Source organism: Hippoglossus stenolepis, chromosome 21 (genome assembly GCF_022539355.2).
Source record: "Hippoglossus stenolepis isolate QCI-W04-F060 chromosome 21, HSTE1.2, whole genome shotgun sequence".
Classification (NCBI taxonomy): Eukaryota; Metazoa; Chordata; class Actinopteri; order Pleuronectiformes; family Pleuronectidae; genus Hippoglossus; species Hippoglossus stenolepis.
The window spans coordinates 2,112,355-2,138,710 of NC_061503.1; the positions used below are offsets into that span (position 1 = coordinate 2,112,355).

A 26,356-nucleotide genomic window follows, 5' to 3' on the forward strand; every position below is an offset into this window, starting at 1 on the left:
AAAGTGCTGCCAATAGATGCACTGTATGAATGTGTGAATGTAAAACTATACTGTAAAGAGCTTTGAGTGGTTTTATATAAATACAAAACCATTTACTAGTATGATCTGCAGAATATACTTTCACCACATGTGTTATTGCTTAGAACAGTAAATACTGCACAGTGTTGTACAAAATGTGTCCTGAGTGAGTTTTGAGGCCTTTTATGAGCAAGTTGCTCTTTTATTTCATGGGTAAAATTAGATTTTGGTTTGAAAAAAAAAAATTGCTTTTTTGTTTAGTTTTGTTTCAAAGTTCAAAAGTCAATATCAGTATGATTTCACATAACATCTCAAAATTGCTGTGATGGGATTTCTTCAAATTTCAGGTTTGTAGACAGAACAGTTTCACAATAAGTCTCTTTAATAGATGGATCAGCGGATTCAGAACGCTGCACTTGAGTCCACACCAACAGTGGGTCACATTAGTCCAGTTCTCAGATCTTGGCTCCCTGGCCATCATATAACTAATTTCAAAAGTGCTGCTGTTAAAGCACTAAATGATGAAATACCAAACATCACTCAGGCATCAGTTCACAACATAAAAATGTATGCATGTTTTTTACATTCATTTAAAATAATACATTATATACACTGTAAATTAATCATTATAATATAATACATTATTAAATAATATACTTGCAGAGTAGGGAAATGAGATCTGACCACAGCTAGTCACTAGAGACATGTGGAGGCACACTCAAGTGTGAACTGGAGAAGTTATGTGAACAGGGCCTTTTTATGATTTATTTCCCTATCTTCATTCGAGACTGTGCATGGTCTTTCAGATTGAGAGCAGGACTTCCTGATGTCACATTCAGATTAGGTCATTCTTTCACACAAAATCCTGCACTCAAATAGCCCCTGCTTGTGCTTAGATTGGCTCTGCATGTGCTCAAACCGGCACTAGCAAGGCAAATCTAACCAAAAGCAGGAGCTATTTGAGTCCCAATGGTTTTGACTGAAACCTTAAAAAAAAAAATCAAAATAAAAATAAATACTTAAAAGTTACTACTCCTGTTTAGTCTTAAATGTCAGTACAGGTGAACTTCAATGATAAAGCAGTCAGTCAAATTTTATTTGTATAGCCCATATTCACAAATCACAGTTTGTCTCATAGGGCTTTAACAGGGTGTGACATCCTCTGCCCTTAACCCTCAAGAGTAAGGAAAAACTACTAAAAACCCTTTTAACAGGGTAAAAAGAAGGTAGAAACCTCAGAGAGAGCCACATGTGAGGGATCCCTCTCCCAGGACGGACAGAAGTGCAACAGATGTCAAGTGTAAAGGAGAACATCATCAAGATAAAGGTTTTAGCAGCATTGATAAGGGTAAACATTCTGAAGCATAACTGAAGGTCAATGAATTGACAGATTGTCAGTAATGGTCGAGTATCTGAGGAGAAATACTATATATCAAGCGGTCCTGCTGCAATCAGTCTGTGGTCAGCAGCCACCACGATCATGATCCACCATCAAGATCGGATGCCACTATAGTCCACAGTCATTGTCCACTGCCGCCATTAGGATCCATCATCAGCTGCCACCTCGATCGTGGTCCACCACCATTATCAGATGCCAACACGATAAAGGATCCGCCATTATTATCACAATCAGCCAGCACGATACAGGATCCGTCATACTGGATCCACCATTACGATCTCTGATACGCGATCCACAGATCAGAATCCACGATGTCAGGAAATATAAAATAAACGGCAACAAGCACTTTGCCTGTAAAATAAACACAGCACGTTATTTTCAGTCTAATCGCCTAACACAGTTTAAAAGTAAAACGCAGTTTCATACCTGCACTGCAACTAATTCTGGACCGTTATGACCCTTTACAAAAGAAACAATATAAACAGCAAAACCTCAACACATTCTATATTTACATTAAAATTCATGCATTTGCACCCCTACATTACCCCAACAATCACACTTTTCTGATTAAAACAAAGGTTTGTTTGTCTTACCAAGGACATGTGCACAGGGGTGATCACCAGAGCAGGAATGAATGCTGACACACACCTGTGCTCAATCGGCCTTTTAACTGCTGAGATGCTCTCCCTTGATTTGCCAAATTGTGCCTGGGTCCTAGTGTCCCCCCCTCTACATTATCTCTATTCCTTCTATTCTGTCAGGGGATATTAAATCAGTTGGCTTGATTTTCAACAGAATAACAATACAATTCAATAAGGGCAACTTGTTAACTAACGAGAGCCACATGTCATAAACTCTGAGTGCAAGTTTATATTTGTGACCTGAATGTTTCTGCACTTGTAATTGTGCCTGTTCTCCCAATGCTCTATGAAGCAAATGATATGACATGAGGGAACATATTATCATAATCAAGCTGAAAATCTATTCTAAACTAATTTATCATAACATTATAATTGATAAGAAATCCATCCATCTACATTTCCGTTTACAACTGGGCAAACCTTTCTAGTCTTAAACACTCACAGTGCTTCATTCTACATTCACCCCATTTTAACACAGCGCTTCAGGACTTTTGAAATGCTTTTAGAATTTCGAAAAACCAATAACCTCTTTATTGGAGTGCAGCCCACACTTAGCACTATGGGTAATACAGCCAGCAGTCTAGGAATCATGGGAAATGTAGTGAAGAATGGTGCACTTAACTACACTGGCAGACTGCACGAGAGGCTAAGAGGAGGGTGTGCATTTCCATCCCCGCCTCCAGTCCACTCAGCCACCAGCACCGTCACAGTATCTGGCAGCATCTTTATTCCTCTCAGCAAACCTGGCTTTGTGTCCCCATTCCAGTGGCTCTCCATCTCTCCCAGATTCCTCCCCGTCAGACCTTCACTGAGCATGCAGCCCCTACGTCAGAGCAGATGGAGAGGAGGAAGAGGGGGAGGGTAAGACACAGAGAGAGAGAGGGGAGGAGGAAGAGGGAGCTGTATGTGTCTCCTGCATCCGCGCCAGCATCACTGCCACGCCAGCTTTCGTCACCGGAAAACAACGACGAAGAGCTTCACACAACAGAGGGAGGGAAAAAAAAACATCATCAGCAGCAGCAGCTCCTCCTTCACCACCAGACGTGCATCCACAGCTTAGGCCAAGACGCCTCTACCTTCCCCGGGCATCTAAAAGCTCCCCCCACACAGAAAAAGCTCTCCCAGGCATGACCTGAGTGAGGCAGACAGCCGTCAGTCGCTCTCCATCGACATGGGCAACCAGGAGGCTAAGCAAAGGAAAGCTGCGGCAGCATCGGGAAATGGAAGCTACCCATCACTGGATGAAGGATGGAGAGAGGGAGGAGGGGATGTGACAAAAAAGGGAGGAAAGAAGCTGCACGCTAAGCATGGAGGTAAAGGAGCAGGCAGCAGTGGAGGAGGAGGGGGGATGCATGGCACAGGACCAGGCAGGAAAAAAAACAAATCCGAGTCCAAGCCCTCTGTTTTCTCCATCCGCAAGAGAAAGAGCAACCTGAAAGGGAAAGGAGACGCGTCTTCCTCTGTAACAGGCTCAAAGGAGGACGTGTTAGCATCACAACAAGATGAGCTGGACAGGACAAAAACACCTGATCTGTCAGCAGATGAGCTCGGACAGTCGGACACCGAGGCTGCTTTGCCCGAGAAGAGGAAGAAAGTGGAGCCAGTGAACAAGGATGGAGATGGAGGAGGAAGAGAGCAGAGTCAGGAGGTGCAGCGGAAAACCTCGACAGCAGCGACCTCTCCCGCAGAGAATGGACGGCAGAAGGGAGGGAGCTCTGGGTCAGACACTGATATTTACAGCTTCCACTCAGCAGCAGACCACGAGGATCTGCTAGCGGACATCCAGCTCGCTATAAGGCTGCAGCACCAACAGCAGCAGGGGGTGGTTAACTCGACTGTGGAAGTACAGGGAGGGGGGGAGGAGAAAGGGAAGAGGAGTAATGGAGTAGTTCAATTAACTCCTCCTGAAGCACTTGACCTGACCCCAGAATTAGAAGCGGCGTCTGATGCGCTGTCATTCTTAAAGACGGGGACTCTGTCTGGCTCAGTTAAGGACATGGACCAGCCTCCAACAATCAACCCCACCATCCACACAGAGGTGCAGGAGAGCAAGGAGGAGAAGGTGCAGAGGGAGGAGGTGGAGTATCTGGAGTTAAACGGGAAGGGACAGAGGGAGGGAGAGGGAGAAGCCTCTCTTTGTTTTGCCACAGGCACAAAAGAGCAGCATGGTTTGGTACAGCAGCCCGCTTGCACGGCAGTCACCATGGCTACTGTAGGGGGGGTGGCAGTCAAGCCAGTCACCATGACAACCAGTGGCAACAGCTTCCCGGATCACATACCCCCAAGGGAGGAGGAGGAAGCTGGAGGCGAAACCCCTCAGGAGGAGAGGGAGCCTGGGGTGGATATGGATCTCAGTCCTCCTCCCGCAGACAGCCACAACACAAGCCCTGAAGCCACCGATGGGCTGAGGCCAGGCATCCTGTCCGAGGAAGGTGAGGGTCCGTTGGGCTCGGGTACTAGTGCAGAGTCCCTTGAGGACTGCCTAAGTGCCAGCTCTGAGCACCACTCTGCTTCAGCCAGCACCAGTGCCTCCCCCTCCACCCAGCGGTGCAGGAGGAGCAGCATCTGCTTCACCCCACTGCCTCCCCAGGAGAGCCCCACATTGGCCAAACGACTCCTCAGGTCCACCCACTCCTCCACCTCCTCTAGCCCTGTGGTGAAACCCTACCCTCCTATCTTCCCCTCCTACATAAAGACCACCACCAGGCAGCTCAGCTCCCCAGGACACTCCCCATCCCTGTCCCCATCCCACAGCCCTCTGTCCCCGCGTAGAGTCCACCATCACCTCCACAGGTACCTGTGGTGCTGCTGCATGATTCTTTCAAACTCTTTCATTGTGATTGACAACACTTCATATATGTTTCTTAAGGAACCTTGGGTTTGATTTAAACTTTCCATCAGCTGAGTAAAACTGCAGATAGTGGGTTCACTCAGATTATCATTAAGAGATAATTGAACGATAATTCCAGTTTACTACAACTTGTCCAACATAGTTTTGGACACTGTTTCAGTAACAGTGGCATCACCATGTTAACAAAGCAGTGTTGCAGTGCATGGGAGGAAATAGATCAGGCAGGTGGTAAACATACCCCTCCCTTAGGTGAAGTCATTTTAAAGAGACAATAAAGGTGAACACTTAATTCACTACTCAAACTGTCACTTGCAAACATACGTCACAGTTTACAAAGCCACGTCCCCTACAGTTCTCTGTTCAATGAGGGAATATTGAAATGTTGATTGTATTATAACCAACATTTCGAGATCACCGCTGGGAGAATCCTGTGCAGGATCTCCTGCTGTTTTCTCACATAAGCTCATTTCCAACAAGTGCGAAGGCTCTAACTCGTACATTTGCATTCTCACATACATATTGTCAGGAGATTATCAGGAGTGCAGTGCATCTGAAAGCAGCATTGCATTTTGTCCTATAAATACAGTGGTTTAAATCATCTGACCAAACGATTTGCTTATGTATAGCTAAGGTTGTTTTGGGGGGGGTGTGGGGGCACTGTGGCCTTTATTGGTAGTTCTAAGTGTGACAGTGTGAAAGAGCAGGGAAACTGACAGTTCCTTGCCCTGCCACACTTTGTTGTGCTGATGTCACCCAGCTCTAGAGCAATTAGAATCAGACCAGAGTTGTAATAAACTGGAATTGACCTCTCACTTAAACCTTCAACCTCCCTTTAGTTACTGTTTCACCACCTGTCAAGCTTTTCTAATGGGCTCTGGGGGTCTGCAGGGCAGGCTACAATAGGGTTAAGGTTAAGGTTAACCCTTATCCCGCTAATTAACTGTAAGTTGGTCAAAGTCACTTGTTAATGCCTCCTGCTGAACCTTGCAAATATCTATTAATAACATGTTTGACGACTACATTCACTAACATGTTAACTTGGTGTGATTCACTGAAAAAATCCAAATTCAAAGGACAGTTGACTGAGTGAAAGTTCATGTAATCCTCCTCCAACATGTCACACTGACAAATATCTCACACCTCATGTGTTCATCAACAAAAGCAGAAACACACCGGTTTATATTTATCATGGGTGTCCGTCATTAAACTGCGTAGTGCTACATTTAGAGATGTCAGTGATCATCTTTGGCGTAGATGAGAGACGTGTCTGTGTTCATGGTGCAGGAAGCAGGAGTTCAGCGAGCCAACACATTCGCTTTATCAACGCTGAATATTGAGGGGAATTAATTAGCTTTTGTTCAGCTTTAGACTCTATCTGATGATGCTATCACCTCAGTGCAGGATGAGAAACTTGACAGGCCTGCAGTGCCTGTTTACTGTTGCTAATGTTGTTAGCTCCATTAAAGTTTCTAAGTTTGAGGTACCTTTACTACAATTTACACCAAAGTTCAAGTGTGTAGTTCCAGTGTTTGATAATTTGTATTCTTTTTATTTCACAATATCAGACTGACACAGCAACAACAATCATAGAATCACTTCCTCTTTAGCAATTTGTCTACAAAGTAAAAGCACAAAATTTGATTTGTTGCTACAATGCTTTACATATAGAGCTTTTATTTTTGAAACGTTGAACCTTGTTCTAAAGATCCCGATAGACATGCGGATAAACCAGGTAGGATGTACACAAAGTTTTTTTAACTTCACTCTGCACCACAGACTGTTCATAAAAGGCTCTGCACACAACATCCAGCGCACAAACAACACAAAGTGACAGTACATTGTAGAGCTGTTTGAGGAGGACTCACTAATGACAAGGACTAAAGAGGAAGTAGCATCAACAAAGGAGAAGCAAACAGACCATTACAAACATGCAGGTTTACAACAGACACTGCACGAGGAGCTACAATGACTGAACCAATGTTATGCATGTTTGATCCCTTCGACTTTTGACTAAAAGCTTATACTTAGCTGCATTGCATTCAGTAGGGTTTTAATCTTTACCTCCTTCTAATTTCTACAATACATCTGACTGCTCCCATGATGGCTTCTATTAATCTCCATAAAGTATAGAAGTCAAAGAAAAAAGAATCCTTATATTCAGTCCATCACAGTGCCTGCTTCTGTTACCTTGTTATGTGGTGAAGCAGCGCTGCACTGACTCAGTCATCAGATGTCAACTTTAGGTATGAACCTGCCGTCGGTTCCTCTTTCAGACAGCATTCTCTCCTCCCCCTCTGCCGCTGCATGCTGAGCTCAGCACCACCTCAGACGACTGTGATTGGTTTAGAAAAAATACAAACATGGCCAAGCGTTTTTTCCATATAGCAAAATGGTAATGTGAGCAGCCAGGGTCTGGATATGTGAGGCTAATGCAACGCAGTCCCCATCTCATTGCATTAAGAAGCAGTAATGACACGGACAGTTTGAATGATGTTTTTGAGGTTTCTGACTGAAAACTGACTCAAGTTGCAGGTCTGTTATTCCTCTTCATTTTTTTCATACCACTTCATTTCATTTCATAAATGGAAGCAACTGTCTAAAAACATTCAGCACACTTATTCCATGAACATAATCCAACCTGCAATTTGACAAGATAAGAAGTTTAATTGTAACATCCACTTGCACTGTGAAAGCTAGAAATGTAAATGTTGACAGGATGATGGCTGAGGGTCAGCGGGCCCGTAGGCAGCGCTCCCGGAGCCTGGCCGGGTCTCTGAGTCGCTCAGCTGACTGGACAGAGGAGCTCGAGAGGAGGCTGAGGAGCAGAGAGGAGGATGGAGGAGGCTCTGGTGGTTCAAGAGAATATCTGGAGGGCTACAGAGGAGGAGGCAGCCAGCCCCTGTGTGCGACCAGAAGATCTTCCTGTGGACAGGTTTCCACCTGCGGCTTTCCGGACGTCTTTACAGGTGAGTACAGGGCCGTCTCAGCTCTCAATTCTGTCCATGATTACCACTTCCTGTGGGTGGGAGAGTCTGAAACTAAATGCAACAGAAGTGTCTTAACGGCACTAAGGATAAAATAACTGATTTAACCTCAGTGTGTCATTTCTGCATCTTGAGGAGAGCAGCGAGAGGTCAGCATACAGAGGAGGTCAGTGTTCATCCAAAACACTCATAGCCTCTGATAGGATGTAATCTGTAATTAAACCTTGTGCTGACAGAAACATTTAGGTTGTGTGCAAGTCAGTGATCAAAAACCCTTAGCTCCACCCTGTCCCAGGTAAAGTTAACCTTGTCTCTCTCTGTCATTATGTCATGTACAGGTCGCACCCTGCTGGAGAAGCTGTTCCTGCAGCAGGAGCAGCAGGAGGAGCCCGAGGAGGCCGAGAGGCTGTGCTCCAGGATCTTGGCCATGGGCCTCCTGCTGCCGTTCAGCGACTGCTTCAGAGAGAAGCTGGGTGACAGCCCTGCACACATCACCTCCACACCATCAGCCAGGTTCGACGTAAGTAGCCGCAAGTCATACACATTATATTTCCAGCTTCAGACATGATTGTTCTGAGTTGTTTGGATTTATATTCTTCACAAAGACCTGTTTACAAAGGAGGCGTGTGTATATTGTGAGTTTATCAGTCAATGTATATTCATAAATGCATTAACAAGACATTGTGGTGTCACAAAAGCAACTTGGTGACTCTGATAACATGCTGATTTGAGTAAGTGAAACATCAGTGACTTACTACAGACACACAATCACAAAATTGAGTGCACATCTCAAATGATCACTTGCAGTCTCACACTAACTCTGTAAACACATTAAAACTCCCAAAAAGCTCATATTTGTATTATTTTGAACCAAACTCAGTATCATTTCTCACGTTATTCATTGACTGGCCTCTTTCTCACTGTCTCCACAGCATGACCAGTTGTATACATGGGCAGCAGTTAACCAGCCGCCACACTCCCTGGATCTGCTTGATGGGAGGCCTCCTGGGCAGATCAAGGGTCCCTTGCCCCCAACCAGGCCTGGTTCAGAAAATAGGAACGTATTCAAATCCACAGATGCTGGTAATAATAACACTTCCACATGTCCTGGTCACAATGTTCATACAGATTGTCATCAAACCTGTCATTTGTTGCGATACAAATTTAAATTCAGAAAAACACAGCAGATTTTTTTTCTCAAGTGAATGCAATACGCAGATTCTGTAGATTTGTGTGTGAAAGACCAAATATCATCACTGATCTCAATCCAGCTTTGTGCATCGACTCTGACCTTTGCATTTGTTTCTTCTCCCCTTGTTTTTCATTTTTCTGTCTTCTGAATGGGATCATTCTTCAGTATTTGTTGAGGACAATCAAGGTCAGTGGTAACATCATAACTTTGAAATAAACCACCCTGTACCATGGTTGGTTGAGGGTTGGCTCCCTGGTATTAAGCTTGGTTGTGGTTTTGCCAAATCTTTAAGGAAACCAAAACAGCAGGAACAAGGTTCACAGTTATTAAACAAAATCTGTGCACACAGGAATAAATAATACATGGTAAATGTTCTGTTTTTATCTAGTGATTTTCTAATCTTGATGACCACTCAAAGTGCTTTAAAGTACAGTTTTGCCATTTACCCATTTACACACACATTCATACAGTGCGTCTATGGGAAGCACTTGTTTCTATGAGGGGCCATTCAGGGTTCAGTATCTTGCCCAAGGAAACTTCGGCACATCTTCACACAGGTGAATGGCAGTAAAGCAAAGATAGCAAGAGAATTAATAATCCAACCAACTTGTGGAGTGTGGAGTATCATCTTGTTTAAAGCACTACAAGTATTCTACATCATCATTATTTGTTGAGACAAGCAGCTCATTGGCTGGTACTTCCTTCTATTTGACAACAAACTATGAAAATGTAACAATCTATATCACAGCAGATTGATAGATATGTATTATGTACAGTCACGTCATGCTTTCATGTGTTCATAATCACCCACAGGAGTGTGGTTGTGTTGTACTGACCTGCTGATGTGTCTGTGTGTGTGTGTGTGTGTCTCTGCAGAGCATCCTGCAGCCATGTTGGGTTTGAAGCAACCACAGGAGGAGAGTCAAGATTGTCTGGTCAGTCACTTTCATTTGAGGCTGTTATGTTTTTTTTTAACAAACTCTATGTAGACTGTTATACAGAGTGCAATATGATATTCTGAACAGTGTAATGTAATGATTTGTGCATGATCCTAAATAAGTGTTTCTTTTTTCACTTTTACACATAGTAGGGATGACAAAGTGCTGTTGGTGTGCACAGAGCTAAACAACAGTTTTGATTATTTCAGAGTTTAGTAAAGATTTGATCAGCAGCCAATTTTTCTGAAGGGTTTTTGTAGCAAAATCTACATTAGGGCAGGTGGATATGTACACCTTTTATTTATCTATTTCAATTTGATAGCATCCTTCAAGGGCCAAATGAAATTATGAACAGATACATGACTCTATAACCTTTGATTCTGGTGTGATGGCTGAAACTTTTCACTTTAGTGAGGAGTCTGATGTCAGATGGTAGTGATGATGATGATGATGATGATGATGATGATGATGATGATGATGATGATGATGATGATGATATAGAATGTACGTAGAGTTTAGAGAACTCAGGCGGAGGGATTGTTGTAACTTTAAGCTCATCGTTGCTTTGCAGCTCAGTGATTTTGTGTGGTGGGTTCTCAGGCACATCGATGCCGGTTCCACATTAAACAGCTTAACAAATATACACATATGCAGGTGCACAATGTGTGTACACTCTGCTTGTCACACACACAGATGATATACTCGCATGCAGGTTTTCCTCTGCAGGGAAGTGTTCCCACTGACTACCTTTAAAATATAAATTCATTAAGGTGTGACCTCACCTGGCTTTTAAAGGATATGGCAAATGGCCCTCTGATTGGTTTATAGTATGTTACACCCAAAACACACCAATGATTAACTGAGAGATTTGGATTTGGATGCAAACTAAATGCACTTACTCATTTTCATTTTGACCTGTCAAAGCACGTTACCTCATCCAGCACTATATGCACAGCAATCAGCCGTTAGGGGCAATATGAGGATTCTGTATCTTAGGATGCTTCTGCTTGCAGACTGGAAGAGTCAAGTGTCCTTCTGATTAGTGTACAACCTACTCTATCTCCTGAGACAAGGCTGCACTTAAATCAACCCTTAGTTTGTGAATTGGATTTTCTTAGATCTTGCAAAGTCTGCTAAATGGAAACAGAAATTATGAGAGACAAGGTAGCTGATGTAGTCAACTCTAATCAGACGCTACAGTCCTATGACGCACTAGCTTGTCTCTATGGTGAACCATTTGAGCTACGAGGTCAGAGCATTGGCACCAAATGTTGATGCTGTACATATTCCTCACTGATAGAGCTATTTATTTTGTGATTGTTGTTGTGAGAGTTTATATTTCCCAGGGGACCCACAGAGTCACATGTCTCAGTCAGAGTAGACTTTTCTGAGCAGGTGATTCTTATTTTTTCTGAGGTTAATGGAGTTGTTTTTTTTTGTTATTTGCAGGAAGAAAGAGTCCTACCTTCCACAAAACTGAAGGAGAAGCACATTAACGTCATCCAGCAGCTGGAACAAACCATAGAGGACCTCAGGACTAAGATCGCTGAGCTGGAGCGACAGCCCCCTCTGCTGGACAGCGACAGTATGAAACCCACCACCTCCACCACGGATAAGGAGTGTGGGGGGGAGGAGGGCTTGCTGAGGGATGTGTGTGACGCCCACCTGCAGACAGAGGCCCCTCCCTCTCCGGGCTGCCTGGAGGCCAAGTCGGTTCAGACCTCGCCCATGGACGACAGCTTTAAGTTCAAAGTGCCTTGCAGCGAGTCGGGTGGAGAGACCGGCTCCCTGCAGCCCCCCCCCCAGTGTTCGTGTCAGCAGCAGCCTCCGTCTCATCCAGCACAGACTGTGGCACCTCCTCCTCCTCCTCCCCCACCCTTACCAGTGGGCTCAGTGCCTCCTCCTCCACCACCACCTCCTCTACCACCTGGTTCAGCATTCCTCTCCTCCTCCTCCTCCTCCTCCACCTCCTCCTCCTCCTCTTCCTGGTGGTCTCATGCCACCCCCACCTCCTCCCCTCCTCTGCCTGGTGGCAGTGCTCCACCTCCACCTCCACCGCCACCCCTCCTCTCCCTGGTGGCACTGCCCCTCCCTCCCCTCCTCCTCCATTGCCAGGATTCGGAGGCCCACCTCCTCCTCCTCCACCACCACCACCTCCAGGCTGTGGGCCTCCTCCTCCCCCTGCTCCACCAGGAGCCATCTTCGGTGCCCCGGCTCTCCCAGGCGGTATGGGCTCGCTGCCTCCTCCTCTGCCGTTTGGGCTGTATGCTCTGGGTCTGACTCAGGAGAAACCCCCACGGAAGGCTTTGGTGGAGCCACCCAGACCCATGAAGCCACTTTACTGGACCAGGATCCAGCTGAACACCAAAAAGTAAAGACATAAAGAGACGACTGTTGTCATGCACCCACTGCAATTCTTTTAAATTTAAAAAGGACATTTTCTTTGAAATGCAGAAAACAGTATAAAGCAGGAGAGGTTCAGAAATAGGAAGACATCAGACATTGTAACCTATAACCTAGAATTGGTTTGTTGTTTTTCTTTTCTATTGTCCTCGAACCTCAAGAAAAGCTGCAAACCAGCAATGTCCAAGTTTGGCTCTCAACACTTTACCTCCCTCCTCTCTCTGTGGCCCTCCGCTCTGAGCTTATTGGATCCTACAGAAAAAGTTGACCTTTAAAAACTGCTTACACATACATAGTTCCATTTTTAAAAAGGCTCAGTGATTTCCTGAAACAGCTGCTCACATTGGTTTTTATCACACATACAGGAGGAAATTGTGAATTTGTTATGGACTATATCCAGGAGCGGATTAATCCACAGCTGGTTTGTGGACAAGAAGAAAAATATAAAAAAGTCAAACATTCTCTGAAATTGACGGTCATAGGTTAGTTCAGTGTTCTTGCTGTTGGAAAGTGAATGCATAGCAAGTATCAGCTTTAACACAGAAAACGGATTAACATCTGTTTGGGCATTGACCTTGAGATTTGCTGGTTTCGACCACGTCCATGTTTACCTGTTGTGTGCTGACTGAATCTGTTTTTGTGAACTGAACAGCCTCGACTGGTTTTATATTTCAGAGCCGCTTGCCTGCACATGAACGCAACCCCTATGTGACATCAACAGCATGTTCAGTGGTAGACTTTTCAAACAAGTCTGCAACCTCAACTGCATTTAAACTCCCCAACCATTATGATACAATAACTTTGGTAAATTAAAGGCAAATATATTACCAGACTGATTGGAAACCCAAGGGCTGTTTGGAAACTTCTACAACATGCTGCATAAAATGTTGGACAATGATATTGTGATTTGAGGCAGTAAAACATGACAAGCCAGTCTTTAGAGAACAGAGGAAATGTGATTCATCAACATTATCTGACATTAATAATAGTGAACAAATTCAGAGAGAAGTTTTGAAATCTAGTGTTTCTCCCTGTTGTTGTTACACACTGGTTATCTTTACTGTTGACCTTCACATGTAGTAACTGTTTTGTGTTTCTTAGGGAGGTTTCTTCTTCATTGGTGTGGGACACAATTGAGGAGCCTGACATGGACTTTGAAGAGTTTGTGGAGTTGTTCTCGAAAACAGCTGTGAAGGTTAAGAAGCAGCCGCTCTCCGACACCATCACCAAGTCCAAGGCCAAACAGGTCAGTGTGTTTTACATGCTAATCACAGAATTCTGACATATTAATTATTGCTTCTTAAAACTTAAAAGGTTTATATGGCTTTGAAATTCTCTGCTAGAATGATTATTGATTATCTAACGGATCATCTCTAAGGCTGACAAGTCTCAGTGTGTGTATCAGGACACATATGACAAGGCCTAGATTGCAGTCACGTCTGTTTTATCAATTCACGGCAGCAATTGTATCCAAGTTATACAATTACAGGCCGACTGATGCTCACGGAAGTGGTTCTACAAATATATGCACCTGAACAAGTCGATACATATGTGATTTTAAACAATAAGAAATGTTGAAGTTGATTACTTGAATCGGCATATTTGAATACTGACCTGGAATCCAAGCTGGTGGCAACTTTCTGTGTCTTATCCAATCAGATATCTGACCATTAATAGGAGGTTCTTTACCAGGGACTTTGTAATTTTGTTATTTTGTCAATGACATGTCAAATAGGAAACATGCAGGGAAATAAATGTATAAATATATATTACTTATGATATCACATTTATCATATGTATTAAAATAGTATGAAAATGTGCAAATTGACAAAATACAAAATATACAAATGCTTATGAAGCTACTGACCCGAGAACCATTTCATTTACTGTGAATATTCATGGTCAACAAAGGCAGATTTCTAACCATATTGGTGACCAGGCACTTCAGTATGTTCCTTTCCAGACAGAAGCTTCTAATGTATTCCCCTGATGACTCATCTTCCAGTGCCAACTTTTATCCAATTGTCAGTCATGCAAAATCAAACACAAACCGGTTTAGCATTTGTCCCACAGTGTGTGCTGGATGGCAAAACTACATATACTGTAAGCTTCTGAATCTGTTCCTTTGCAGGTTGTGAAGCTCCTAAACAACAAGCGATCTCAGGCAGTAGGAATCCTCATGTCCTCCCTGCACCTCGATATGAAAGATATCCAGCATGGTGAGTCCATCGCTTTGTCGGCTATACTCCTTGCAGCTGGATTACTGTGATGGTTTTGTTTCTCTAGCGATGAATTTCCTGTTTTTGTGGAGAGAGGCCCATGAAAGACTGAATAACAATGGATGCAGGGACGTCTCATGGAGAACTTACAGTATCTGGGGTTATTTCCTAACTTCAAACCAGCCTGGGGTTCTTTATATAAACCTCCTCTGGCAAAGGAACATGCTGCTCTACTGTAGAGGATCCTACATGGCATCATAGCCTCTGTGCACATTCAGTCTACCCACAGAGTTGCCTTCTGATCACACCTCTTCTCTGTGTGGATTGGTGACTATGTGGACTCACTGACTCCTCTCGTGTTATTTTTGCAGCTCCCATTTGGGCAAGATGACTTCTTATTTGTGCATATAGTTTTGTGACATCATAATGTTCCACCATATTCACCACATTTTCAACCTGAGCAGGTCTGAGCAGCCAGACTCTGTAAACTCGCCTCTGTGGTTGAGCAGAGGCTGTAAGGCCACTGTGAAGGACAAACGTGTTTTAAGCCTCTGGAAGATGTCGGGTGAATTTGGTCCGGATTCCCCCCCCGCCTGGAGAATGTCAGTGCATGTCTAAAAGCAGCTTTAGAAAAAATCTGACAGCCTTATGGGGGTGTAGGAGAGGACCAACTTATAACAGACTTTAAAGAAATAAATATTGAGCACAAATAATGTTATTTTGTGAATTCACCCTCTCTCTCTCTCTCTCTCTCTCTCTCTCTCTCTCTCTCTCTCTCTCTCTCTCTCTCTCTCTCAGCCATCCTGAACTTGGACAACACGGTAGTGGACCTGGAGACCCTCCAGGCCCTGTATGAAAATGTGAGCATCACAGTCTTTGTCAGTTTATGTTGTCTGTCTGGCAATACTGTATGTGGTCATATGTTTGTGTTACTTTCATGTATGCTAAGAATAGTGAATCGCTCGTTAATTTGAATTGTGACCCAGTGCATGACAGTTGAAATATTCTATAAGCTGTTTACAGTATAAGAAGGCACTCACCACACTGCAGACAAAATATTACCAGCCAACATTTCAAGCGTAGATCAATAGTAAGCGGAGAGTAAGAGAATAGTGCTCAGGGAAGCTCAAAGAAAGGAAAAAGCATCACATCCTATCTTCCAGTGGAAACGATGTCCCTGAATATCTATTGTAGAAATAATTCATGAAGTAAATAAATATTAAGTGACCTCGCAGTCTCGACATGTATCTCTGCTTGTCTCTCGGACATATCCACACGGATGAAGGAACGCCAACTTTAAGTCAATTTCTTTAAGTCTGAAATCTAAAGCCCAATTGCTTCTGTGTTGAAGCTACGCCGTAGGAATGTAGCCTGCGCCTGGGACTGAGCATTCATACTAGTGTATAGGTGTGTGTGTCGAGCAATTACACTGCTGAAACGCTAATGGGCGTGGAGCCGAAACACCAGTAGCCGTTGAGTTTCTATGCTACTGTGTTGATTTTAATCAGGTTTCTGGTCCGCTTATTTACAAATTCTCTGGCGTCTCTATTTACTTCAGAACAACGGCGAGTGTTACTAAGCAGATCATGTTGGAGTTGGAATTAAAGGTGATAGATGCTGAAGAGCAATTACTTTTTCTTAAAGAACTGCAACGAAGAAAAGAAAGACGTTGTCCGTGTTCGTTCCTTCAACTAAAGCTCAAAAGTGGAAGCAGGAGATTCAGGAATTGCAATCTGCTGGTCTGCAGATTTTTATCTGGATCTACACAAAATAGCACACACTGATCAGTACCAATCCCATAAATGAAAACATAACCTCCTTGTGGGAAGTAATATGAAAGCCATGGTTATCTCATGCCTGGACTACTCCATTGCCCTTCCGGTGGGCCTCCCTTCATGCACGGGGAAAAACTTACAGAATGCAGAGGTGTGTCTCGCCTTCGATCAGCCTAAAAGGGCACGTCACTCGGCTGCTCATCATCGTCTACCGGCTGCCATGGCTGCCAATTCAAATTCAAGTCATAAACACAGAGCGACGCCTGGGTCTGCACCATCTACTTAAACACAATCACCTCTCCATTCCTCTATTGAACGTCTTCTGGTGTTGCATCCCTGCACACATGTCAGTCACTGTCCATCCTGTTCTCGTCTGTGGTTCCCTGATGGTTGAACAAGCTGCCAGATGTTATCAGAGCAGGGGCATCCCTCTCTTTCTTAAAAACCTCCTACAAACTTATCTCTTCCGAGAGCACCTCATTTCAACACCTCCTTTAACACATTGATTATATCTAGCGCTTGTTTCAAGGTCTCTTAAGCTGCCCTCAGACATGCACTGAACACCAGATAACCCTATTCTCCGGAGGGGCTGTATGTGAGAACGCAAATGTCCAAGTGAGAAGCTGTGGACTTTGCTCGGAGTTTCTCCCGCCAGCCCCCTCGTGAGAACTCTGATAAGGCCAATTTTGATTTGCTTTAAACAAAAACATGGGATCTCCATAGCAGAATTATGAATTTACATCCCACCTCCTGCTGCGTGGTTCATGTGTGAAAGTCCTGACCCAACTCTTCAGACATCCTCCGGAGTTCATGTCTGAAAACGGTTCTACGCCCCAAAGCTAGTGTTGTTCCACAGTCGTAAGTCACCTTAGGGAAAGGTTCATGGCTGGTTTCACCTCTTGTTAGTACAACCAACAGTAAGTTTGCTATTCACTTGCATCTCTTCCAGAGGGCACAGCAGGAGGAAATGGACAAGATTGAAAAGCACATCAAGTCCTCTAAAGACAAAGAGAATGCTAAACCTCTGGACAAACCTGAGCAGTGAGTTATTCCTCGACACTTCAACATCCAATGAACAGACATACTTGGAAACAAAGGGTGCAAATCTCACAGGACATGTGAGAGAGTCAGTGCAGAGGTGATAGAGCCACAGCAGCCTGTGTTTGTGCTTTGTTGCAGGTTTCTCTACCAGCTCTCCTTGATCCCAAACTTCTCTGGCAGAGTTTTCTGCATCCTTTTCCAGTCCAGCTTCTCCGAGTGCATATCGTCGCTAACGAGGAAACTGGACATGCTGCAGAGAGTCTGTGAGGTGAGTCCAGCCCTGATTGTTACTGTCAAATAAAAATACAGGTGATTTGAAAACAAGAGTGGTTTGTCTTCAGCATGAACTCAACACAGCAAATGATGACTCTGTGCACATGATGGAAAGATGTTTTGGGGTTTTATCACTTTCATCTCCCACTGTGTGTTCCCTTCATTTACCTCGCCCATCCTCACCCTCTCTATTGTCAGATTTGTGTAAGGACACAGACTTTGTTTTCCTCTGCAGGCCTTACAGGACGATGAGAGAGTGAAGCAGGTTCTGGGTCTGGTCCTGGCCTTTGGTAACTTCATGAATGGTGGTAATCGAACCAGGGGCCAAGCTGATGGCTTCTCCCTCGACATTCTGCCCAAACTGAAAGATGTCAAGAGCAGCGTGAGTAAAGAGGGAGAGATCCTGAAACAAAATGCAATGGAACTTGTGGAAATGTTGCTTTTTCATCTTGGACACACCTTGCTCCTTACAGCATTGTGTAGTTCTATGTGCTGAATATATAGACTGTGTACTATTTAAATATTATTTGTAAACATAACAATATAGTTATATTTTATATCTATGCAACATTTAACTTATTGGTCGTTTGAAATGTCGCTCGTCCCTTTCATGGATGTACCCAGGACAAACCCAAATCAACACAGAGTTAGGAGCTAATCCTCAATAATCTGTTCTCTCTATGTGCTTCTTGTGGCATGGAGTCTTCCTTCATCAGTTCACCTTGTTAAGGCAGCACATAAACTCTGGGAGTAAAACTTTACTGTCAGATTTAGAGACTGTTCATTCTCGCACACATCTTAAAAAAGGAGTAATAACTGTGTTACTGCTTTAAATCTATAACTTGAATAACCCTAGAAATGAGCTGTAACACCACGTCAGCTGTAAATAAGTCGACTGCTGTGTTTGAACATCGTTGTAGATCATGTTTTTTAAGTTAGCCCAAGACAAACAGAAATGTCAGAACATCCTACAGCACATTAGTCATGTTGAATCATGTTAGTGTGGGACGGGTCTGACAAGTGTAAGTTAGGAAAGTAAAAAAAATGTGGGGGTGTGGAGTTAGAAAGAAGTGAATTCGACAAGGAAGAAGAATGTGTGGAATGAAGAGGACGATATCTCTAATTCTGCTGCACTGATTAAAACTGTGCTGATTCTGTCCCATCATGACTGCGATGATGTATTTGTGGTGGACATTTTCTCTTTGTTAGCTGTGCTAAAGAACGTCACAGAGAAGCATTGGAAAATCTCCACTCTTACACATTTTGTCTTCTCTACACATGCAGGACAGCACGAGAAGTCTTCTGTCTTATATTGTTGCGTACTACCTCAGACACTTTGATGAGGTGAGCTGCTTTGCTTTCATAATTCCTCTCATACTGTGACTGTGCTGTATCTAATTTTCATCTGTATCATTTTTCTCTTTACCCCCTCCCTGAGAATTTTCCCATCATGCCTTCCTTTCACATGTGGTTCATAATAAGACCATATCTCCAACATCTAAAAACTGTATTCTTCATGTCTATTAAACTGGCAGCCTTCAAACTGTAAAAATGACGAACACTATCAAACATTATGATTGGCCTTATTATTTGTTGGGTGTGTGTGTGTAGGACGCTGGCAGGGAGACGTGTGTGTATCCCCTCCCGGAGCCTCAAGATTTGTTCCAGGCTTCACAGATGAAATTTGAAGACTTTCAGAAAGACCTGACTCGACTCAGGAAGGACCTCAGAGGTGACACACACACACACACACACACACACACACACACACACACACACACACACACACACACACACACACACACACACACACACACACACACACACACACACACACACACACACACACACACACACACACACACTGCCCGTGTGTGTCTTTCACCAAATGGCCTCTGAATGAAAATGATGTTTTTGAAGGCTAAAGTGATGATCTACAAATGTCCTTCGTGAAAGAGAGCAGTACAGTTTTACTTATGTCAGTGCCACTCACCACTGTTCCTCTATAAAAACACCAATGCTGGCCAAAGCCAAAGTCAAAAATGTCTTCCTCCTTAGCTCACGTTTCGCATAAATGTTTAGTTTTTTGTTTTCACCAGAAAGATACAGCATTAGAGTATCTATACACAAGCCTTACTGTACTACTACTTGTACTTTTCATGCTGCTTAAGTTTAGATCTTGACTTGACTGTGTTGTTTTGTGCGTTATTTTGTCAGCATGTACATCAGAAGTTGAAAAGGTGTGCAAAGTTTCGGATGAGGATAACTTGCAGCCTTTCAAAGATAATATGGAGGAATTCCTGAAACACGGTAACAGACAAAACCCATTTTTGTATGTATGTATGTATGTATGTATGTATGTATGTATTAAGAGAAACATTGTGAATCAGTCTTTCGGTTTATTTGTCAATGTGTTGTTCTCAGATTTACTCTCACAGACTCCATTTTAATAGAGTAACCTTTGAAGTTCTGGCAGGTCACCTGAACCCACTGTTACTCTCTGTAATATGACTCTCTAAACGGGAGATTTACTGTTTGAAGGCCTATTACAGTGTGCCATCATATCTGTATCTATGGCATGAGGGGGCAGGCTCAGGCAGAGGCGGTCTTCATTTGCATGGCCAGTGGACCACGCATCACAGAAGTAAACAAGGAAGGGAGACGTTTATCTTTTCACCTGAATAAATGGACGACAGCTGCTGAAAATACACCCAGGGACCTGTTTGTTTTGACCTTTTCCATTTTTCTTTCTCTCTCAGCTAAAAGTGAAATGGAGACGCACGAAGGTCAACTCAGCAGCACTCACAAACTGTAAGAACAACCTCCTTTATTCGTCATATTTCACCTGTCTACATCCCACTAAGAGAGGTGTGTGTTTACACATGGTGCTGATTTACACAATCTTGATGTAGCACTTGAATGTGAGTGAGTAAGTCATATTAATATATCATTTTTGAAAAGAGGTCAGAAATGTTATTTTATTTACTTTGACCTGGAAAGTATTATGGCCAACACCTAACCAGTGCTCCTGTTGTAAGAGGTCTTACAGCATGGCCAATGAGAACATGTTAATGGGGCAAGAGTTACTTCCTGTTAATAGCACAGCTCTAGCATGGTTATATCATCATGCTAAATTAATCTTACCTGTAATGTCTGACTCTTTCAGTGAAGTAACACTTATTCCAAAATTGTAAATATAATTGTATTAAGACTGCACTGCCCCAAAATATGAATACAATACTAACTGTATGGCTGAATGTTAATAATTTTGCTGGCAAGTATCCACAGAATGAGTGCTGAAGACACTCTGGGACAGACAAAGACTTGTCCTGAAGACACTCACAGACTTGTCCTAAAGACACTCAGAGACTTGTACTGAAGACACTGACGGACTTGTCCTAAAGGCAGACAGAGACTTGTGCTGAAGACACTCAGGGACTTGTCCTAAAGACACTCAGAGACTTGTCCTGAAGACACTCACAGACTTGTCCTAAAGACAGACAGAGACTTGTCCTAAGGACAGACAGAGACTTGTCCTGAAGACACTTACAGACTTGTGTTGAAGACACTCAGGGACTTATGTCTGACTCTATTGCTGTAAGTGATGATGGCTGCCAGTATACACTCAAGCTTTTTCACTTTTTAGTTTTAAAAGGTACCCTCAGGTATCACTGGGACATCATGGACATTACACCCATGTGTTTCCACACACAGCCAATGACAGTCATGGCTGGAGGTCTTCTGGTCCTCACATCATAGTCTGCAGACTGTGGCTCATTTCTGGGATCATATAGAGAAAAGGGTCAAGGTGTCAATTTGACTTTGTGTCTGTTCAGGTTCATGGAGCTCACAGTGTTCTTCTCAGTGAAGGCCAAGGGAGGAGAGAAGGAGGTCTCACCCAACACGTTCTTCTGCATCTGGCATGAGTTCTCCTCTGACTTCAAGGACCAGTGGAAGAAGGAGAACAAAACCATTCTCAAGGAGAGGTACGTCGTCTCAAGCTGCTCTACAACCTGCTGCTTTCTTTCTCTCTGTCATTTAAATAAGCTAAAGTGCCTGTTATGGAAATTTAGTACCAGTCATATCACCATAACACATATTCTTGAATTTAGTGTTATACTGAAAGTGGAGACCTGACTGTGTGTATATGTAACATTGTGTGTTGTGCAGGTTAAAAGCAGCAGAGGAGAGCTTCCGCCAGGCCAAGGAGAAGGCTTCCTACAGCGTCAAACCCAAACACGCCTCTGGCATCGTAAGTTCACCTTTGTTCCCTGTTTTTTGGGGCCTCCTATTAAAAGGTTCCATAAGATCCATGATAAGGATGCTTTATGAAATTTACTTTCTGGCCACTTAATAAGACCTGTACACTGGCTATTCATGTAGTTATCGAATCAAAATATTAGACTGGTTGGAGTCGACCGAAAGACAGAGGGGAGAGAAGAGAGACCGAGAAAGAGAGGAGAGAGAGAGACTAGGAACAGTTGTGTAACCGTCATATTTAAGCTCTGTCTGACTAGTTGTTATAATGAAAATAAAAAGTAATATTTATTGATGTAATGATGCTTTAAATGATAGCTGCACCAGTTAGACCATGTCAGGTTCAACTCCTCTCAGCCAAGAACAGAAATGTGAGGTGATAGTGACACAGACTCACCAACACTGCTTAAAGATGGTAGAGTCCGAATCTGGAGTCAACAGCATGAACCTCCCTGCTGCTGGTGGTGTGACGGTGTGAGGAATGTTTTCTTGTCACACTTTGGGTTCAGTCGATTAGAATAGAGTATTATTTGACCATGTTCATCTCTTTACATTCACAGTTTACTATCTCCTAATCATTACTCCCAGCATCATAATGCTCCATGTCACAAATGACAACAATGTGAGTTCAGTGAACTTCAGTGACCTCCACACTCACCATAAGTAAATCCAGTAGAATCTTTGGGATGTGGTAGAACAGGAGACTGGCAGCATGAGTGTGCAGCTGAAATGATGTGGTGCAGTTGAGAAAATGACCAACATCCGGTGGATTCAATGACACCAACAATAGAGACTAAGAATTATTAAGGAATTTTACCTACATTTAACAATCATAGTATAGTTACAGATATTGCATTCAAAATACATTCTGTTTAAAAACAGATTCTTATAGACTAATCCCTGTCATCACCCACTATCCAGTAACATATGAAGATAAAGCAATGACAGCGGCTGTCTGTTTGCATCAATACTTTTACTTTTCATACTTGCTGATTATGAATCCATTGCAGTAACATTTTGTACAGCGGTATATTTCTTCCTTGATTAAAGGACCTGAACTCTGGTCTGTGGTGTAGGCCAGAAATACAGTACCAGTATAATGTTAGTCATGGTGAAGCAATGCTGAGGGCTAGCGCCAGTGCTAACCACTATAAGACAGAGTGAAATTGTGCTGCCAGTGTTGAAAGCAGTGGACCATTGGTGCAATCTCTCTGTCATGAGGCATACATCTCTTTGTTAACACTCCAGACCAACCCAGTATTAAATATATCAAAATATGTATTTGCAGTTGTTCTGCTTCAGATGTTGGACACGTTTAGTGACGTTTTTATGATGTGTTTTTTTCACAGAAAGCCAAGCTGGGCATGAAGATCTGACCCCTGGCACGTTTGTTTTCCCAACTGTGGGCACCAGCAGTGAGTCAAAGACAAACAGTACGAAGAGGACGGAAAGGAAAACGGAAGGGACGGCACTAATGTGAACGACATGCACTGTATGTGCAGCTGTGCCCACTCTGGACATCTTGTTTGATCACTGGTTAATTTGCAGACTTTTTTCTGCTCTGTCATCCTGTTGCCTTATGTTGCTAAGTACAACACAGTCATGGGAGGATGCTGCTGCTGCAGGGGCCACCGGGCACAAGGAATCGTGGACTGCTGGGATCAGTGCAGCTCACACACACGACATACATTATACATCAGCTGGAAGAACTCACTGTCTGTGCAAGCCTATAAGCCCACATCATCATTTTGCCGCAGAATGGTGGAGTCCAACAGCAAGACCACAATGTTTCAGGAGCAATGAATATGTTGAGCACTTATTCCCCCGACTGTAACCTCAACAAATCACCACAAGCTCGGCGAGGAAGACAGCTGGTTTAAAATGTGACATGACTCAGTATTACGTTATAAATATTAACTGCAACTGTCTGCCAGGGCACATGGTGTTATTTCAGTTTAATTCCCTAACTCTCACTCTCAGTATTCCTCAGTTTGCCTTGGCTATGCAATAAGAGAAAAAACATACATCCAGAACTGAGCCTGTGCAGGATTCACAGCAGTATTGTCCCGAGCAGAGACGGAGACTTCAGTTCGTGTCTCCTCATAATGTGAAAATCCTCAAGACGTACACACAGTTTATAGAACTTGAGCAGAGGGACCTTGTAGCTTTCCAGCCCAATGATTCCATGCTGTCGGTTTTCAGGAACATCAGCTTGATCCACATTAAACAGCTTTGCAATTGCATTCATTTGCTTTTGCTTTGCAAACTCAGATGTCAGAGCAGGCTTTTGTTCTCGCAGTGTGTGGAAATGCACAGAGTTACCCCTTCAATAACTTAAATTTAGCTTCGAATGGTTACACATTTGATAACAGAGAGCTGAGAAGCAGGTCGGGACCTTGCAGCTTGATGAGCTACTTGGCGATGTCCAGCATGAACGCCAAATCCCACAGCCATATTCCATCACTCAGTTCCATGCCAGGTTTTTCCTTTATCTCCATGGGTTGTTGAACTCCGTGAATGACCCAACCATTTCACCTCACTGTGGTTAATCAAATCTTCATCTTCCACCTCCAGCTCACTCATCCTTGAAGTGGTGTTTGTTCAGCCCTCTGCTTCTGACTTGGCTTGTAAAGACATTCATTCCTCCCCTCTCCAGATCCAACAGTGGCAGTGATCCCACAAACAAAAACTGGCTTGTTGTTCTGTATTGGTTATGTCAGTAGTTTCATCACAGGTCAGGGAGAGAAACAAACTGACACTTTGGAACGATTTGACTTTGTCCACAGCGGCAACAAGGCTCCACACTTAATAAGGCTTCAGTGTCTTAACAATCAGCTCCCTCAGAGTCAACTTTATCTCAGAACATTTGTCCTTATCTGGTTAAGCCGCAAGTTTCCAGCTGTAATAATGCTGAGATTGTTGTTTGCATCACTGTGATACTGGTTTGTCTTTATTTACACAAAATATAGATTCAAACATTTAAGCTTCCCGATCCATTGGATGTGAACGGTTTACTAGTTTGCAAGTTTCAATGAACATAGCCGCGGAGCAATGGCGAATACAGCACAAGGTTAAGGGGGGTGTAAGTCTACAAAGCGAAACAGTGAGACTGATGGATCTGGAAAGGCCCTAATGATAGTCATGGGAAAAAGCCAAACATCTGTATCGGCAAATCCCTCATTTGTGTTACCTCACGCAAAGGAGGTTATGTTTTCAGTCACATCATATTTGGCTTTTGGTAGCATAATGTGATAATGTATAAAGCCCCTTATATTTAAGCTCTGCAACTACCATGATTAAGGAAGTGACAAATTTCCCCCATTTAGATTTTTCATCCATTCTTACTTTTTTCATCCAGACTAAATCTCACCATATCTAAGTCTTTGTTGATTATGCCATTATTATGTCTCCTAAAACAAAAGAAATCTTCAAAAATCAGCAGCCATTGGTGTAACAGACAGCTGGATTGACTGGCATTGATAAGAAGCACTTGTAGGGAGAGTCAGTGATATACAGACCTATTCTGGCTTTACTGTACAAATATTAAAATGTATAGTTGCAACGTGCTGTATTGAAAAGCAACATAAATGTGGGTTAGCCCAATCAACAGCCCAGAACGCACTTGGACTCACACATTACCACAATGCTGCTGTGAATCTCCAGCCTGACCTTCCAATCAGACTGCACCTCTCAGTAGAAAGTCACACACCATATACAATTTTTACAGCACTGTTGATGGGCAGGACAAGTCAGCTTACATGTGTATTTAAAATATGTTACAATGATATGCCATATCATATCAGATACAAGTGTGTGAGTTTGTGTGTGTGTGTGTGTGTGTGTGTGTGGGTGATAGCTGTGAGATGAAGGATGTGCATCACACTATGAATCACAGCTGTTCAATTTTCTTGTAGAGTTAATGACTTTATTAATGTAAAATAATAAATGACAATGAGACACATTTTGCGTTTCTGTCGATGTCCTCCTCTGTTGGCTCGCATGCTATTCACAACAGGAACTTAACATCTGTTTTCTGCAATAAATGCTTCTGTATACATCTATGTGAGCAGGATGCATGGGGTCCGGTTGCAGTGTAAATTCTGTAAAATAAAGAGACTTGAATTCTGCATTATTTTGATTTGATATATCATTGGGAAGATAAGGTCAGGGACGTGACTGAAAACTCACTGTCCAGGCCCTGAAGTCAACACAGAAGTGAGTGACTTACCCATAGCCAACAACTCAAACGCTGAAATGGCTCTCCAGAATTTAGGGAGCTGAAGTTGTGGAGTCACGTCAAGGCTGCACAGTGTTTCACTAGCTTCTGCTACTCAATGTAATCTCACATTGAGGATTTCTTTCAGC

The 26,356-nt window shown here is 43.2% G+C and overlaps 1 protein-coding gene across 1 annotated transcript; it reads left to right on the plus strand.

Annotated features, from left to right (window-relative positions):
* The first annotated feature begins 3,020 nt into the window (after positions 1-3,020).
* fmn2b (formin 2b) lies at positions 3,021-26,120 on the plus strand. The gene is given in 23 exon segments (XM_035146755.2): positions 3,021-4,851; positions 7,625-7,875; positions 8,232-8,413; positions 8,826-8,976; positions 9,251-9,271; positions 9,962-10,020; positions 11,473-11,963; positions 11,965-12,035; positions 12,038-12,084; positions 12,087-12,394; positions 13,528-13,672; positions 14,558-14,645; positions 15,444-15,505; positions 17,370-17,461; positions 17,600-17,729; positions 17,970-18,116; positions 19,019-19,078; positions 19,346-19,466; positions 19,952-20,044; positions 20,494-20,545; positions 21,571-21,720; positions 21,905-21,986; positions 23,341-26,120. Coding segments are annotated over 23 exon segments (4,452 nt in total). The 5' UTR covers positions 3,021-3,229; the 3' UTR covers positions 23,368-26,120.
* The last annotated feature ends 236 nt before the right edge of the window (positions 26,121-26,356 follow it).